The sequence below is a fragment of the Phalaenopsis equestris genome, unplaced genomic scaffold, assembly GCF_001263595.1.
Source record: "Phalaenopsis equestris unplaced genomic scaffold, ASM126359v1 Scaffold000600, whole genome shotgun sequence".
Classification (NCBI taxonomy): domain Eukaryota; kingdom Viridiplantae; phylum Streptophyta; class Magnoliopsida; order Asparagales; family Orchidaceae; genus Phalaenopsis; species Phalaenopsis equestris.
Genome location: NW_018165040.1, coordinates 508,882 through 527,958, shown reverse-complemented (window position 1 = coordinate 527,958; position 19,077 = coordinate 508,882). Strand labels below are relative to the sequence as shown.

The 19,077-nt window shown below is 34.9% G+C and overlaps 1 protein-coding gene across 2 annotated transcripts; it reads left to right on the top strand.

The window, feature by feature from the left end:
* LOC110029727 (E3 ubiquitin-protein ligase CCNB1IP1 homolog) lies at nucleotides 1–19,077 on the top strand. 2 transcript variants are annotated; one of them, XM_020732148.1, is made up of 10 exons: nucleotides 1–155; nucleotides 233–323; nucleotides 915–1,030; nucleotides 1,135–1,207; nucleotides 1,595–1,640; nucleotides 1,716–1,746; nucleotides 17,873–18,128; nucleotides 18,215–18,378; nucleotides 18,559–18,796; nucleotides 18,995–19,077. In XM_020732148.1, exons 3-10 carry the CDS (start codon nucleotides 961–963, stop codon nucleotides 18,999–19,001), a joined length of 885 nt encoding a protein of 294 aa, XP_020587807.1. In that variant the 5' UTR covers nucleotides 1–155; nucleotides 233–323; nucleotides 915–960; the 3' UTR covers nucleotides 19,002–19,077. The 2 variants fall into 2 exon arrangements, with proteins under 2 accessions (XP_020587807.1, XP_020587808.1); XM_020732149.1 differs by lacking the exon at nucleotides 18,995–19,077 and having other exon boundaries at nucleotides 1–323; nucleotides 18,559–18,800.

The following is a 19,077-nucleotide window of genomic DNA, read 5'->3' as shown; positions in this document are numbered from 1 at the left end:
TTCAAATTTGCCCCGTCTGGCTACACTGGAAGAGGCGAAAAGCATCGCTAGGGTTTCCTCCGATTTTCCATTTGATCGATACCGTTCCTAATCGCGATCTCAGTTTATTGATCTAGTGATCGGGTTCTGCTTTGTCTCTCGAGGGAGTCCCGGGGGTACGGTCGGCGTCGAGCTTTCCGTTTATCCGATTCTCTACGAGTTGCATTCCAGCAAGCTAATAGGTTATTCCCAGGTGCAAAGTATGAAAACCCAATTTCAGCTCAGTTTCTTAAGATCCGAGCACTGAGAACGATTTCCTTATTGTCAATCGCTGTTTATGAAGAGTAAGTTCGAACTTGTAACTGTTTGTGTTTTCTCCGTCTCGTCTACTGGTTATCTATGTTGCTGCAAATGCTTTGTAATTGAAATCTCTCTGGAATTTACCTGAATCTTATGCATATAGAACTTGTATTCTGTTGAATTAAAATCCATATGACAATGCTTGCATTTGCACATCTATTTGGTTATCTTTTTTTCAATACCCCCCATTACTTCAAAATTTTGTTAATATTTAAGCAGGCATTCCTTAGTTTAAAGTTCCATCATGTTAGGGATCGGTTATAAATATTTGCACTGTTTTAAACTTCTTTTATGATGGTAATTAGCCCTTGCAATAGGGTCCGTCTACATGCAATCAAGATGTGGGATTTGTCTTAATTAGCTATTAAAATAAATCCCTTCTTCTCCCTTCGTCTCATGAAAATCTTGCAGTTGTTTATTGTCCTTGTTAAATAACCAAGATACTGGTTTTTTGTCCAGCATAGCCATTTGAATTATTTTTTCTTTGTTATTATTGTTATTATTTTAAGTGTGGTATGAATTTTGTATAGGCGATAGAAATTTATGGCTTAATCTTCTTTAATATATATTTCTAGGTCATATCATCAACATCATCCCAATGGAAGCAACACGGAGTGTAAAATGAGGTGCAATGCATGCTGGCGGGAGTTGGAAGGTCAGGCGGTTTCAACAACCTGTGGCCACCTTTTGTGTATCCAAATAAATCTTGTGATTAGCGATTTCAAAAAGGTTTACATTTGAATAAAGGCCCATAAAATTATGTACATTCTCAATATCCTTAATTAGTGGAGTAAGGCACAGAAGATGCTGGAAAGATACTTAACAATGATGGTGCATGCCCAATTTGTGATCAGGTTCTCTCCAGGAGGTATTTAATTTTTAATTTTCTTACACTCTGGAAGTAGAGTTCATGGAACTTATCAAATGTTGTTCAACTTGTTGAATAATTTATAGTCTAGCGTAGCTCAGAATAATTATACCAATTGCTCTGTAATGAAACCTTTGATTATATTGCTCGTTCAACATATTGAAGCATATAAATAGGAAATAGTTCTGCATCTATCTGAATTATTTAGTTACTTCAAAATTTTCATTTTCTATTAATTATTGATGCATTACATTAGATGGCCATTCTTTTTCCTCTTTTACATATATAGTCTTTTAAATTAGGAATTACTTTTCTATTGTTTGTGATACTTATCCCAATCCCTGATAAAATGATATCTAACAGATTTATTGTTTTTTTGTCTGGCAGTCACTTGCGACCGGTGGATATCAATCCAAGTGATGAATGGACAAATGTAAGAAGAAACTGTATAAGCAAAGCTTAGAAGTTTTGGAACTTTATCCCCTTCTGATTATAAATTCTATTTTAGATGTCAATGGCTGGAGTATCTCCACAGATACGTATCCTATACTTAACTGATAATTTTTTTTTTGCATGTAAATTTTGCCATATTATGTTTGGAAAGTTAAAGCAAGAAATACCTTTATGTCTTAGCTTAGTTTCTAAAAAAACACCTGATCCATAGCTCAAATGCCTAAGCTAAGGTATTGTTTGGTACGCTGTGAGCTCCATGCATTGTCTTTCCTCATATAGACTGTCTGACTAATCACTTGCCAAGAGAGGTGTCAAATACCACTACAAATTCATTGTGATGGTGTTGGTGAGTTCTATCATGTCAAAATTCAAACATTCCGTGTCAGAAAAGTACTCACTTGTTTATGTTTAAGTGATAATGATTTTGACAAATTATAAGTTTTTATGGAAGTGACTATGATTTGGACACAACTAATGAATTTTAGTTTTTTCATGAAAATTTGGTTTGTTAGCCTTTTATGTTTAATTATTTTTATAGATTAGTTTCACTCAATATCATTGAGTTTGTTAGCAATTTAATAACAATTTATTAGTTGTTTTTTAATTGTTTGTTATTACTTAATTAGTAAATTGTTAGCCTTTCATTCAAGTTTCCTTATTTTTTATATCTATAATATGATAGTTTGGAGTCATGCTAGATAGTTTATATATTCAGTAAAATTGTTCTTTTGGATGCAATGCTTTTCTTCTTCATCGTCTATTCCTTGATTTAATCGTCGATCAAATGTGAAATTGAAACCCTTCTGAGAGAGATTATTTCTTTGTTCAAGTGTGAGATTTGATTATATTATTACTTTTATTAATCATTTAACACTTTTCATTACCTTTTAGTTTATTTTCAGGCTTCTTGCATCAAATTGGTAGTAGGGCTATGGGTTTGAATCATTTGGTAATCAAGAACACTTTGATATCAAGCTACATAATGTTTCTCCAGTATCTTCTCTTTCCAACAATACTTCATTAAACCAATCTATTCTACATATAATCTACACAAAGTTAGCTTTATCGAAATTCAAATTTGAATTCGAAGTCCTAATCAACCTCTGTATTAATTCCTAAACTTCCTCATTAAAACTTGTTAACATATCAGTAACAAACCTTTACAAATTTAGATATATCTTAATCTTTTTTGAGCCAATCTTATCAAACACACCCCCAAAAAAAGAGAGGAGGAGGAGGGGGGGTGGAAAATTGGTAAAAGAGAATAACAAAATCCATCTAAATTTCACATTCATTTATGAATCTCCAGAATTTTTTGACAAGGCAATCTACTTTCTTCTTCAAGGCATCCATCTACTTCTGCTAAAGAGATTTAACATAGTCAATCTGAGCTCATTATTGTTCTTTCATGATTGCATTGTACTTTATATGTGGAAGTACATCCATTACTTGGATGATTCGTAGTTGATGGATCTTAATATGTTTTTAAATATATCATATTTACCATTCTTTGTAGTAGGTTGTTTTGCAGCTGAGGAAATTGATGTGGGTATAAAATATAATTTATTTATTTGTAATGGATATTTGACTTATTTTGTCATTTATTTTTTTTTTATATTATTAGAGTTATTTTTCCAATGCCATTAAGTTCATTAGCATTTTATTAACATTTCATTATATTTGCTACATTTTAGCAGACATAGCTGTAAAAATTCCTTTTCTTTACATAAAATTCTGTAAGATAACAAGAAAACTATAATTAAAGAGAAATGTGACGATAATCTATGAACTTTTAAGAAAGAGTTTCCTAATACACACAAAGCTTAACCTAGGAAAATAAGGATTTGCTCAACGGTTGAGCACCATGTATACTAACCACAATGCAACATGATGGTCCAGGTCATGTTTAAGTTAAGACTTGTGGTTTAATAAGGTTGATCTTGACCTAGAGTTGACTAAGTTGTGCTTAATTGACTTCTACTGGTTAGGGGATTATAGCTGCGGGTCATCGATCGGTTGATCCCACTTAGATACTTGATAAGCACAATTTAAGTCACATGGCCTCAGTTATTAAAGGTGTTAGGTGCCGCCTTCTAGGAAACTTGATCGGCTAACTTTGCTCAAGGTGCTAAGCACGAACCTTTGTTCTCTCTTGAGCAAAATGAGATGCTAAATTTTTTAATATTTTAATAATGGTGAATACGTTTGGAGAGATAATATTATAATCATCACCATGAAATAATAAAATATTGTTGAAAGGATAATACTTTTAAGTTTTGAGTCATTCATGGTACCAAAATAATACATTATTGCCAAAAAAAAAAGTCTAAAATAAAGTCTCCACAGGGCCTATAAGTTATGTTTCAAATCTAACAAGTAAATAACAAATTTAAATTGGTTACTATTTGTTAAAATTTAAAATAAAGTGGAATAAAACATAATTCAAAATAATTTCATTGATATGAACACTTACAAGAATCCTAGAATAGGAAAAATAATAAAAATAAATAACATGAAAAGGAAAGATATGTCACCAAATATCTTCAATAATCAAACCATACTTAATCTAAGGAAATAATTTATTCCTCATAATTTTTCACAGGAATAAATTATTTCCTAGTATAACCCCTAACACTTCCCCTCAAGTTGAAACATGATTGAAAACCAGGTTCAACTTGGATTTGAAAACTCCAAACAAAGGGCGAGGAAGATCCTGAGGGGTAGAGCTTGAAGTCTTTATCTCACATTGCGTTTGTCTTTGACTGCAGTTTCTGCAGTGTTTGTAGGCTGGCGGAAGACTCCAATAGGTAATGTTGCAGGGGATTTCACAGGGAAGTAGACAACAACGATTGCAGTTTCTGCAATGTTTGTAGGTAGACGGAAAACTCTTACAGGTAATGTTGAAGGAAAATTTGTAGGGAAGTAGACAACTGTGATTGTCTTTTGACTGCAGTTTCTACAGTGTTTGTTGGTAGACGAAAGACTTCTATAGGTAGTACTGCATGAGAGTTTGCAGGGACGTAGACAACCAATAGGAAAAACTACAAGGTACGACCTGCAGAAAAAAACAACTAAAGAGGTAGGCCTCGTTGCAAGAAAAGGCTCCAGAGGAGGAAGTGTTGGAGGAAGAATTTAGGTGGAGGGCCTGTTGCAGTGATAATTTTGAAGAGGGCCAGATACAGGAAAAATTTCAGAGGATGGCCTGATGCAAAAAAAGGCTCTGGAGGAGGGCCTGATAGAGAAAAAGCTCCAGATGAGGGCTTGATGCAAGGAAAGTTACGGAGGAGGGTCTATTGCAGGAAAAACTATGGAGTAAATCCTGCTGCAGGAAAGGCTCTGGAGAAAAGGTCTGCTGCAGGAAAAGCTATGGAGGAGGTTAATGCATTAATGTCCATAACTTTGTCAAATGCATTGAAGCACATCATGATGAATCTAATAAACAAACAGCTAAAGCATATGGTTGTCACGTAGCCAACTTCATTCAATTTCTTGAGCCTTCTTTTCGATTCTACGGGAAAGTGTTGCAACATCAAGAAAAATCCTTCCACTATAATGAATGAAACCAAGGGCAACAAGAAATGAGGCACATGCAAAAAAATATCTTGGACAAGACGATAATGACTTGAATGGGCTTTCACCACATAAACAACCATGAAACACTTGCACTAAATAAACCATTGCATGATCTATATAAAAAGTTAGTTTAAGGCCATCACTGGAAACTCCTGCCTGGTCATATATCCACCAAATGCCCTTACTATTGTAATGGAAACCAGGGCGATGGCGCCAATCAAGTAACTTAGGGTATCAGGGAAGTCGAACTGCTTGGAAACGAGGAAGCCAGACTGCTACAGGGCACAGTTACCAATATACAACGGGAATGACCTGAAGGAAGGCAGCGAGACAGTTGCACCTCAAGGGAAAGTTGAAATAAGGAAAGCCTGACTGTTGCAGGGAATAGGTGCAATAAAAAATAACGGGAAGGAAAAAAGGGTCCTCCTTTCATATTTTCGGTGGCTGAAAATATGGAGGGAAAACAATCAGGAAAATAGCTCCCCATTTCCCGGATTTCTCTGGCGGGAAGAGAGTCGCCCAACACACCTCTGGGTTTATAAAGTTTTGACAGCTGAAAAAAGTATGGAGGAGGGAGACCCGACAACAAGGAATAGATTTGTCCGCAACATTAAGATGCCTTAGGATATTACCTTTTAAAACCAGATTCGAGATTTCCATTAGAAAGAGAAAACTTGAATCTGATTTTTCCTCTCTGGAAGCTGATGGTAGGCGCATGTCACAGCTTGCGATTGCGGGGGGCAGTCGTAGTTGGTGATCACAGAGGTAATGCGCAGGTCGACGAGAGATCCACAGAGGTAGACCAGAAAATTGTTTTGGAATAGTTGGCTCTCGCGGCTTGGGATTGCAAAGGGCAATCACAACTTGGGATCGCACAGGATGGGTGCAGTTCACCGAGAGATGGATAGGCCGCAAAGATTTCCACCAGAGAGAGAAAAACACTGTCAAATTGTTGGCTCCTGCAAAGGCAGTTGTGGGTTGGGATCACAAACAAAAGATATGGGTTGGGATCATAGAGGGCTGTCACAACTCTACTTTCCTGCAAGGCCGCAGCTTGTGATCGCAGCGAGGGAGGACTTGCAGATCCTTGACGGAGAGAAATAGTCCCTCTCTTCCCGCAAGGATGAGGGCTGAAACAGAGTCCAATGACTCTCAAATGACAACCAATGGCTAGGGTACGAAATTTGACTTGGATATCATGTTAAAAATTCAGAATAAAGAGTAATAAAATGAAATTCAGAATAATTTCATTAATATGAATGTGGGTGTAAATAACCCTTATAAGAATCCTAAAATAGGAAAAATAGTAAAAATAAATAACATGAAAAGAAAATATATATTACCTAATATCTTTAATAATTAAATCATGTTAACTATTTGGAGATAAAAGAAATAACATAAAATAGGAAAACATAAAATTAGAAAGGAAATAACTCTTAATTTAAGGAAATAAATATAAAATATGAATGAAAATAACACCTTAATCCAAGGAAATAATTTATTCCTCATAATTTCTCACAAGGATAAATTATTTTCTAGTATAACTTTTAATATTATTATATGTAAGGTTGATTTAATTTTCATTACAACCTATTTCATCTTTCTTGTACTCTCTTTCCCATGTTTAGATTTTCTATTTCCTCAATCTCATCCTCTTCAAAATCAAAATCTTCTACAATGGAACTACAAGGTCATTGATACACCTAAAATATATAGTGTTTTTAGACACATTTTTATATCTATTTTTGAGATATTGCGCTTTAATGGAAAGTATTTGTGTGTTTTTCTTTCAGGTGCAAGTAAAAATGTGAAAATGCTAAAAGAAGTGAAAAATAATCAAATTTGGAGCAAAGAGATGAAAATTCTGCTAAAGTGTTTTGGTGTCTAAGCGCCAGATCAAATACTTAAGCGCCGGGTAAATAGAGAAGGCCGCACCTAAGGGCCAGAGGCCCCGCGCTTAAGCGCCAGAGGTAGTTATTTGACGGTTTTCTTCATTTGGCCAAATTTTGAAGAGTTATTTAAGACACCTATTGGCTAAAGAGGGTGATTATGACCACTAGGAACAAAAATATAATTAAAAGATTTGTGAAAGGAGACATTCTTTGAAGGATATATCAAATTTGGACACATTTTGAAGAGTTATCAAAACACCTCTTAGAGATTTATAAAAGAAGGAATTTTTTACATTTGAAGTGGGTGCTTGAAGAGGGAGAGAGTGTTGAAGTCCTGAAAAGAAGATCATGGAGAATCTTGTGGACAGATTCAGACACCACAAAATTTACTTTTTCCTTTTGTTTTTAGTTTTATTTTGAGAATTGAGAGTGTTGTAAAAGAGGAGATTCAAAATAACTTCAAGAGTTTGGTAGATGATTTGAGATAAGTTTTTATCTTTTGTTTTAAATTACTTTTGGTTTTAATCGAGACTTCTTGTTTGTTTGAAAATGATTTATACTTTTAAACTAGTGTGTGGTTTTGTTTTCTCCATGAATTCTGAGTAGTTTTCTTTATCTTTCTTCTTAAAATGATAAGTAATTAAAGTTTGGATGGAAGTTGTGGAGAGTATTGATCTTTAATGTTGGAAGAAGTTGTGATGATTTAAATACATGAACTTCGTTTACTTTTGGATTTGGTCAATCCAGATGTTAAAATTTATTGTGAGAACATGTAAGAACCGGGCTGGTATTGTCTTAGTCAACAACTGGAAGGAATCACATGAAAATCACATGAGGTTGTATGTTGTATGAATGAGAATATAATTCTTATGATTTAGTGCAAATAAATAGAGAAATAATCATTGAAAGGTGTAGAGTTAGATGACTTTAAAGTAACATGTTAGAGCCCTGCCCCCAACTTGGTTTATTGTTTTAGGTTTTTGATACGAGATGTTAGCTCCCAGATGGAGGGAATCGAGAGAACTCTACAGTGAGAGCTGTTATCTTCCCTGCCTAACCGGTCTTTAGAACTATTCAAACTTTAAATTAGCCAATATTCTTTATAGCATCTCTAGTAAGGGTAAAAAATATAATTGCTTCTGTTTGACACAACACAATTTGTATACTTATTACTATACAAATTGTAATAAGTCCACAACAGAATTCCTATACTTATTACTGATTTATCATAAGGAGAAAGATATTTTTCAAATTTAGTACTTTTCTTTTACATCAACTCAAGTTATCTTTTTAAATTGTTACTGTTCTGTCAAAATATCAAAAATATCAAAAAGATTTGAATTTTAATACTGCGAAAATAGTTGTAGTTTAAGTAATTATATTTTTGGAATAGAAAGTTGCTGTTCAAAAGTGCATATTGTGTATTCTCCCTATGAGTTCGATATTCAGATCTTAATAAAAAATTCTATATTACTTAATAACGATACGTATACTTGCGTAGTATCCCAATATATATATAAATTAAAAGTTAAATTCTTATTTTTTTTAGGATCAAGTTTTTGACACTGTTGTAAAATAAGGAAATATAAGTGAAAATTATAATTAAAGTTATTGTTATACTGTTGCATATAGACAGTCGGGATCAGTCATTACCTAAAATTGATCTATCTTGCGTTTTTGTAAGCCTATTTTTTATTGATCTCGTGATTTCTTTATTGTGTCACCTCATGTTAAATGTTAATCTTAAAATACAAGTTAACCTTTGGCACTTAAAATTTTAAATTTAGTGCATATTTTTTAAAAAAAGATTCAATATATGTATAACCCAAGCACATGATTTTAAAAAAAGCATCAAACTAACTTTACTGCAATTGAAATCATTAGATATAAAAAAAAAAAAAAATGATAACGAGCGATTTCATCAATGAAATCCATCATAAATTCGTCAAAAAGGCATTTCGATTTATCATTCAAACATGAATTCACGTAAGTGAGAAATATCATTGCGTTCTACATTATGAAGAAGGCAACATTCTTGCTAGGATTAGAAAAAAAGAGAAGACTGAATATAAATCTAAGGCTTCACCAAGCTCTATCCTCTAGTCCCTTCCTTCTCTTTTACCCTCCAAAAATCATATGAGAAGGGGGTAAACCAGTCATAAGGCTTTCTAAGGAAGCCAAGTCCACCGACCAAAAGGCAAGGAAGGAAGAGGTTCAACACTTCTCTCTCTTCCATTGAATGCATTGCTCATCAGATTTTGGGAAAATATGTTTACCATTGTTCAAGAGGTGTACAAATATGGTGAAGATGACTAATGAATTGGACATCAAACTACTATTAAACTAAACTTACATGCTAACCTTCATCACATATTATTGAGGGGTTCATATACATTTATTTACGAGTCATTTGTACGTTGATCATATATGTGATAATCTCGAGACCATTTTTCTTGTGGGAAAAGCACACAAATTAAGCACTATATTTTCATCTTGGTTATATATCCATACATATGTTTAATCAATATAAGCTAATCATCATAAAAATCGTATAGATGTCATCTAATCTTGGGTATAAATCCATAGGTATTTTCATCTTGGGTATAAATCCATACATATGTTTCATCTTGGACACAATTTTGTTATTGCACTAATGGGCATTATAGTATCCCCGCTCGATAGAAAATGTTTCCGTCAAATTTCTATTTCTTGACCTGCCATATCAAAAAATATTGTGAATACAATTGGCCTCCCTCTCCCATGTGCCTTTTCTTTTGATTTTTTAGTTTCAGGAAACTTTCACAATTCATATAATGAATACATCTACTTTTATTCACAAGTTATTTCATATCGTGTACCACAAACCCTTTTAAAATTTTATTTATAAGGTGTGTTAACGTGATTATAGGAATGAATGACATTAATAGCCTTCATTCTCTAGGCGAAATTTTAGGATGTAAATAGCCTTGATATGACATTAATAGCCTAAATTCTATAGGCGGAATTTTTAGGATGTAAATAGACAATAGACAAATTTTTAGCTCTTATTTTTAGAATGTGACAGCTTTTCTTTTCTATTATAGTCTTAAACCTCTTGTATAAATATCAGTCTTCATTGTGCAATTAAAGATCAAGAAATATAAATTCATTTTCCATTATTATGGTATCAGAGCTATTCTTCTGATATTTTTTGCATAATTTTATTGTTCTTGGCTCGTGATTTTTGGTGCTTTTATCTGCCTTCAATCTTCTGCTTCGCTGCCTCCAACACCACTGTGGTATTCTCTTCTACAGGGACAGGATTATTTTAAATCAAATCCGAGACGTCGATTCGTTGCTTTTGGCAGGGGCCTCGTCGTTCTCGAAAGGCTCTAGATTCTCTAGTTTTCTCTTCTGATCCGAGGAATCCGGCGCCGAAGCTTCAACAGAAGCATCCGACATCACTTCTTCAAGCTTTTCATGCGCTTCCGACTCAGTTTTCTTCGACAGTTTTCTTCTGCAAAATCTCTTAGCTCTCTGTGTCCTCCACTTCCAAATGGAGAAATATGATATTGCAATTTCTTTAGCAACGGTCTTGACTGATTCAAACTATAATTTGTGGGTTCAAGGAATGAAAAGTTTCTTGATTGGTCACAAGTTTTGACGTATTGTTACTGGAGATATCAATGAGCCAACCAAACTCCAAGATGAAACTAATGCCAAATTTGCTGACCGCCTTGAAGATTGAAATAGCAAAAACAATCAGAGTATTACTTTGCTTTGTAACACCTCTATTCCATTCATTCACATCTAATTTATTGATTATCACACTGCAAAAAAAAAAAAAATGGGAGTTTTTAGCCAGTAGATATCAGACCACTAGACTTGCTCATTACTTTCAATTATGGACTACACTTCATAATCTGAAACAAGAATCTGGTGAATCTGTGAATGATTTTCTTGCTCAAGTTCAACCGATTTGAAATCGACTATTCCAGGCTAAAATAAGTGAAAATCATCTTCATCTTATGCATGTTCTCATGGCTCTCCGACCTGAATATGAAGCCGTTCAAGCCTCTCTACTGCACCGACATTCTCTTCCTACATTGGATATGACTATACAAGAAATCTTTTTCGAAGAAACTCGCCTCAATCTTAACAAAACCTCGAATTCTAAAATTGCAGTTGCAACTACTCATATCAGAAATCTGACAACAACACATGTAAGAATTGCAATCAAACTGATCATGTTTGCTAATTGTTCGACTATCGAATGCAGATATTTTCATGCTCTTGGTCGTATTCTTGAGAATTGCCCGACTTGTCCTCCACGACCAAAAATAGGATCTTTAAACCCATAATCGTCTCGAAGTCTGCCTTTACTTCCGTCTCCGCTGTTGTCACTGACAACTCTACTGCTATCACTATGAGTGATCTGGAAGCACTATTCAAATAGGTTATCTCTTCCAATTCATCTACGACCATGTCTATCACTCAGGGTAACTCTCATTGGTTTTTTGACCCAGCTTGTTGTAACCATATGACTAATAATGTTAAACTGTTGTCTACCACATCACCGATTTTTTTGTTGTCACTGATCCACACTACTAATAGTTGCAAAATGAATATCACTCATATTGATCATGCATCTACCTCCAATTTTTGTCTTCCCGAAACCTACTACATCCCCAACTTAGCCCTCAATTTTATCTTTGTTGGTCAGTTATATGAACAATGGCTGAATGTTAACTTTTCCTGTCGTGTTGTTAAGTACAAGATCCACAAACGGGACAGATTCTTGGGATGAGTCAAAAAGTGGGTTGATTATTTTAGCTTGTCTCTCTTCATCTTCCTCAGAAATTTCTATCTGCCACTACAACTATCAACTTTTCTATTCACTAATGACATTTTCGTCTTGGTCATGCCTCAACTATTAAAATTTAGCCTTTAATTTCTCGTGGCTTGTTAGGATCCAAAGTTTGAGTTATTTAATTGTTTACATTGTCAGCTTGCAAAACAACCAGCGTTGTCGTTTAATTTTAGTAATTCCATTTCAGACGGTCGTTTTGGCTTAATTCATTCAGACCTTTGGGGTCCTTCCCCTATTTCTTCAATAAAAAAGTTTTCGTTATTTTGCGTTATTTATTGATGATTATTCTCGTTTTACATGAATCCATTTTTTGAAAAATCGATCTGAATTACCAAAAATTTACACTTCATTCGCTAATATGATTAAAAATCAATTCTCTTCTACTATTAAAATTCTTCGAATAGACAATGCTATGGGATATCGGGATTCTTTCTTATTCTAATTTCTCAGTCAACAAGGTACTTTGGTTCAACGTTCTTGCCCTCACACTTCCCAACAAAGTGGACGAGCTGAACGAAAACATCGTCATATACTTGATTTTGTTCGTGCTCTTCTTCTTTATGCCTCTTATCCAGATAAATTTTGGGGTGAAGTAGCTCTTAGTGTAGTCTACAACATTAATCGAGTCTCTACTTTAGTTCTCCAAAATTTATCCCCTATTGAAAAATTGTTTGGCAAGCCTCATGATTAGTCCCTACTTAAACCTTTTGGCTGTGTTTGTTTTGTTATATTACAATCCCATGAACGTATGAAATTAGAATCACGTGCTCGTTTATGTTGTTTTCTTGGGTATAAAATTGAACACAAAGGGTATCATTGTTGGGATCTTGTTACAAATAAACTTCTCATGTCCTGTCTCTGGGAAAATACCATGTTCTCATCCTTTTTTAAATTTCACAACTCTGCCAATATTGAATCTCAATTGAGTTATTTCAAAGTCTTGACAAAGGTAAGTCTGATATACTCAATTTAGGCCTTTCACATCTGCTTCTATTGATTCTGCTCTAGCGGCTGGTTCTGCACCTACACCTCCACCTACCTTTGACACCACTCTTCGTCATTCTACCCGGGTAAGAGAAACTCCGCATTAACTTACTGATTTCCATTGTTATTCTGCTATTGCAACCCTTCATGAGCATCGCTCTTATTGTGAGGCAAGTATTGACCCGCTTTGGCAGCAAGCTATGTCTGAAGAACTTCAGGATTTGGAGAAAACTGATACTTGGGACTTAGTCGATCTTCCTCCTCATAAGACCCCTATTGGTGTATATAGATTCATAAATCAAGACTCGTTCTGATGGGTCTGTTGAGCACTATAAAACTCACTTAGTAGCCAAAGGTTATACTCAAGAATATGGGATACATTGTGAAGAAACTTTTGCTTCAGCTTCTTGATAAACATCAGTTCGTAGTCTATTAGCTATTGTTGCAGTTCATAAATGGAAACTTCTCTAGATGGATGTCAAAAATGTTTTCCTCCGTGTTAATTTGTTAGAAGTGGTGTATATGCATCACCCCTGGTTATCATTCTTCTCATAAAGTCTACAAGCTCTGACGAGCTTTGTATGGATTAAAACAAGCTCCCCGAGCCTAGTTTGCCAAATTTAGTTCTACTCTTGCTCAACTTTACTTTATCTCTAGTCCACATGATTCAATATCGTGCGTTCGTCGAACTGACTATGTTATTGTACTTCTGATACTTTATGCTGATGATTTGATAACAACAGGTAATGATATATTCGGTATCTCCGAATAATAACCTTTTCTCAGTCAATGTTTTGAAATGAAGGAGCTTGACAATCTCAGTTATTTTTTAGGTCTTAAAGTTTCTCATACTTCTGAAGGTTATTATTTTTCTCAAGCTAAGTATACATCTGATCTATTTTCTCGTGCGGGCATTACTGATAGTAAAACTATATCAACTCCCTCGGAACTCAATTACAAACTTACTCCTTTCGATGACACTCCTCTTGATGATCCTACTTTATATCGACAACTTGTTGGTAGTTTTGTTTATCTCACTGTTATTCGACCTGATATCTCACATGCAGTTCACTTAGTCTCATAGTTCTTGTCTGCCCCTCGATCATCACATTTTTCTGCAGTTCTTCGGATACTTCGATATATTAAAGACACTCTTTTTCATAGTCTACATTTTTCTGCTCGCTCTTCTTTGGTGTTATCTGACTACTCTGATGCTGATTGGGATAGTGATCCTACAAACTGTCGTTCTACCGCTGGTTATTGTTTACTCTTAAGAGATTCTCTTATCTCTTGGCGTAGCAAAAATCAAACAGTCGTTGCTCGTTCCAACACAAAATCTGCGTATCGTGCTCTAGTTGATGCCACATCTGAAATATTTTGGTTACGCTGGTTGTTATCTGATATGGGTGTCAAACAAGCTTTTGCTACTATGCTTCATTGTGATAATAAAAGTGTTATACATATCTCTCATAATGACGTTTTTCATGAGCATACCAAACACATTGAAATTGATTGTTACTTTGTTAGTCACCATGTTACTCAGGTCACTATACTTTTAATTCCCGTCTCCTCTGCTAACCAAGCAGCTGATATCTTCACCAAAACTCGTCCTTCCACGCGTTTTCAAGATCTATTGAACAAACTCAAGTTGACATCCATTATTTTATCATGAGTTTGAGGGGGGTGTTAACGTGATTATAGGAATCAATGTCATTAATAGCCTTGATTCTATAGGCAAAATTTTAGGATGTAAATAAACAAATTTTTTAGCTCTTATTTTTAGAATGTGACAACTTTTCTTTCCTATTCTAGTCTTATACCTCTTGTATAAATATCAGTCTTCATTGTAAAATTAAAGATCAAGAAATATAAATTCCTTTTCCATTATTAAGATGGATTATGATTTATATCAACAACTACCTTTGTTATTCAATTAGTTACATAAGTTTCCCGTATTAGAATGATATGTGGCCTCTGGATTAATTTTATCCTTCCACGAAACCTTCACATAGTGAATCATTTTATTTTAGAGTTCTTTGACATCGTATGCCAATAAACTTTTAAGTTCTTCCCCGTAAGACATATATCAATCTAAACCTTTTTTATTCATCTAATTATATATGTTAGCCACTTGCTTAGTGATGATATGTGGAAACATTGTATAACTTTTCTCATATGTCACATCGTTTCAACCCTTAAGCTACTCATTCTGCTTTATAAATGATATTGAAGTACTTATTCTACTTGTGCATAGCTTACCTTCTCTCCCAAATTTACTTCCTTCACTCATAGGCCACACCACTTCAACCCTTAAGCTACTCATTCTGCTTTATAAATGACATTGAAACACTTAATTTACCTTGGACTTAGCTTACCTTCTCAACCAAATCTTCCTTCAATGGTTGTACTTAACATGGCCATTGGCCTCCTACTTCAAACATCATTTCTCAATACTTTGGACCATAATATTGATTTTTTCTATTTTGATTTGTTTTCAAAATCTCAAAAACAACTTATTATTATTATTTTAGTTTGTGGTCTCAGCAATGAGCTATGTTACTCACATATTTTTGTTCCCAACTTAAGGTTGTTTTGTGTTTTCTTTCATGCAATCATAAGATGCTATCCTAATATTGGACTTGTAACTATTCTTATACATAAATTCGATCAATGACAAATGGTCCTAATTCCTGCAAAAGCCAATGGCATACAATCTCTATAGGTTCTTCAAATTTTCAATAACTTTTTTAGATTGCTTATATGCTTGAGTATGATAAGCTATACTGAAAGTAAACTTTGTACCCCAACTTTCTTGAATTTCTTTACATGCCCTCATAATAAATCCATCATCATGCCTATATATTATCACTTTTGGCACTCCACACTGTTGGGAGAAACTACTCCAAAAAAATCTCTTAGTTTCACCGCAAAATTGAATCACAGGATTCGAGAAAATCGGGACAATAAATTTAAGCACATAAACAAAATCAAAACAACCAGAAAAACACACTAGAATTTTACTTGGAAAAATCCGAGAACAAGAAAAAACCACATAGCCACACCACTATAAATTCACTATGAAAATCAGATAGTTTTACAAAGGACTCGCACAAGTTTTTTCTCCACACTCACACGAAGAAACTTATAGGACGCTTCACAATCTTTCTTCTCCGATTCGACATGAACAACACACGCCGAGATCCCAGAAATCCTTCTCTCTAACTCCTCTCCTTTACTAGGAACTTGCTGAAGAACACCCGAAGAAGTCTTAAATATACACCGCTCAAAATTGACTTAAAAGTATAAATTTTGCATACCAACTGCTATGGGGCAACAACGCCCGTCTCTTAGGAAGCAGAATCGTGCCCAATTTTCTCATTCACAATTTTGAACGTAACAAATGAGGAAAGGGTTAACATGATCAAACTCAATGTCGTTGATCCCATTCACCTGCATCTTTCAGAATAAAGTTCGTCCCATTGAACTTCTCCACCTTGAACCTTACTTCTTTTGCCATTGTTCCCATTCACAGCGATCCCTGCTCTGATACTAGTTTATTGGGAGAAATTAGTTTGGAAAAATTTCCTTCTTGTTTCACCGTGGAATATGATCATAGGATTCGAGAAAATCAGAACAATAAATTTAAGCACTTAAGCAAAATCAAAACAATCAGAAAAACACACGAGAATTTTACGTGGAAGAACCCGAGAGTGGGAAAAAAACACTGAGCCACACCACTACAAATTCACTATGAAAATCAAATAGTTTTACAAAGAGTTCACACAAGTTTTTTCTCTACATTCACACAAAGAAACTTATAGGACGCTTCACAATCTTTCTACTCCGATCCGACGCGAACAACACATGCCGAGATCTCAGAAATCCACCTCTCCAACTCTCTCATTCACCGGGAACTTGTTGAAGAACAACCGAGGAAGTCTTAAAGAAACGCTCTTGAAAGTGGCTTAAATTAGAAATTTTGCGTACCAACTGTTCCGAGCCAAAAACGTTCGTCCCTCGAGAAGCATAATCGTGCCCAACATAGTTGGACGCTTGGGCGCTCAAGGGGGGCGCAAAGGCGCCTACTTCTTTGTTGAAGGCCTAAACATGGGCGTACAAATGCCCCCTTCAGAAGCAACGCCCAAGCCCGACGCCTAAGCGCCGGGTTCTCGGTCTTCCCAAGGTAGTTTTGCTCCACAAGACTAACACACTTTCTCATACAATAGTGACAACTTATACATTGAATAAGCTTGCCTCAAATAAACTTTGCCCATCTTCAGGTGTAGTGTTGAGAATTGTATATAGTTTTGGGTTCTATTTGCAAATAAGAAATATAGAAGAAGTCTAGGGGTTTTTTTGTAAAGAAAGTTATATGGCTCTATATAAGCCCATGTCTTTCATGAATAGAAGTGATTTCTTAGAGCAATTATTTTTATTCAAGTTGAGCAATCTTTTTCTCTCTCTTCATTTTTTCTTTCTTCTTTTTGTTTCCTTTTTTTCCTCTTTTATAACCTTTCTTTTTCTCACTGATTTCTTTCTCTTCCAAATTTTTCTTTTTTCAGTCTACAAACAACTGTCAACACTTATGAATTTTCAATTTCATCAGTCCATGCACACAAGCCCATGATATTTCATTGGATCTCCACTGAATTTTAGCTAATTATAATATAGCCCTTTTAGGTTAGCAAACCATATAATAATTCCGATCAGATATTTTATCCAACTTTTATTAGATTGATATCAAAACGATTCATCTATTTTGAATTTCATGTTTATCTCAACAATTTTCTTTGCTGAACTATTTTCACAACATTTTTTACGCAATATCAACAATTCTGAACACACCTAGCAATTCCACCGAACTTTTTGCTAGATAATATGCATATTGGCATTCTTTGACACCAAAATTTGCAGTCATGAAGAGTGCATACCGTAGTGTTATGTTCTACATTGGACAAAAGGAGCTAGAGATGCAGTACAAAATGAACAAAATTGTTGGTCAATGCAAGCAGAAATGCGAATCCATGCAGGAGAAGTTCACCGAAAAGCTGGAGCAAGTGCACACTGCTTATCAAAAGATGTCTAAACGATGCCAGATGATGGAGCAAGAAATTGCAAGTCTAACAAAAGATAAGCAAGAACTCCAAGAAAAGTACGCCGAGAAATCCAGGTTAGTATTTTGTTAATATATATGGCTCCCCCATAGGTAGCATATACACGTGATTATCTGTAAAAGGCTGTAACGGAATTGAACAGGCAGAAGAGAAAACTTGACGAGATGTACGATCAATTGAGGAGCGAATATGAGTCCATGAAGCGTTCTGCAATCCAACCTGCAAGCAATTTCTTTCCAAGAGCTCAGCCAGACTTGTTCTCCAGTATGGCCAATATGATGGATGGCAGAGATCCTACCAGACAAGGTATACTTCAATCACAACAGCTAAGAATTCTTCAGTTAAATCAACTTGCTTTTTAACTGTTAGAGCTAGTGTTCATAGCCTGCTGCAAACTGTTTCTGAAAAAAAGCTATGAGCTGCACAAATGTTTTCAGTTGATTTATCTGTTGCAGAATAGTGATAAGTTTTGCTCTTGAAATCCAGGACAAAGAGAGGAGATTTGGCCTTCAGTGAGACAGAAGAATTCCAGTGCTGCTCCATTTGATCTTTCTGAGGGATCGCCAGTAAAGATGGCAGCAGTTCCTGTAGATGGTAGAGCTAGCAGGCCTACACGCCCAATATTTGGAGCGGGTGTCAGCAATCCTGCTGCAACTTTGCGTAATCTCATTATCTCTCCTATGAAGAGGCCCCAATTATCACGTAATCGCTCCAATTTGTTCACGTAATGCTCCTTCTCTTTCTTATTTCTCTTTTCATGTTAGCTGCATTAATGGTGTAGTCACTGGCATATTGAATGGTTAAAACAGGACATCTTTTAGCTTGAAACAATATATTTCATTTCAAGTACAATTTTTTGGCTATTTCTGCTTTAAAACCTTACATTGTCCGGAATATGACTGATTATTTCATTTGATTTCAGGTTATAAGATGGAAGAAAGGCAACTCGTTACTGGTTCTAGACTTAAAAGCCAGTAATAAATTTTCTTCTTCTTTCTTCTTCTC

Excerpts from the sequence above, each read along its gene's own strand:
- LOC110029727 (XM_020732148.1), top strand. The coding sequence starts at position 961 with ATGAGGTGCAATGCATGCTGGCGGGAGTTGGAAGGTCAGGCGGTTTCA. Across the intron at positions 1,747-17,872 it reads TGGAGTATCTCCACAGATAC|TCATGAAGAGTGCATACCGT; the intron begins GTATCCTATACT and ends CAAAATTTGCAG. Across the intron at positions 18,379-18,558 it reads CAGAGATCCTACCAGACAAG|GACAAAGAGAGGAGATTTGG; the intron begins GTATACTTCAAT and ends CTTGAAATCCAG.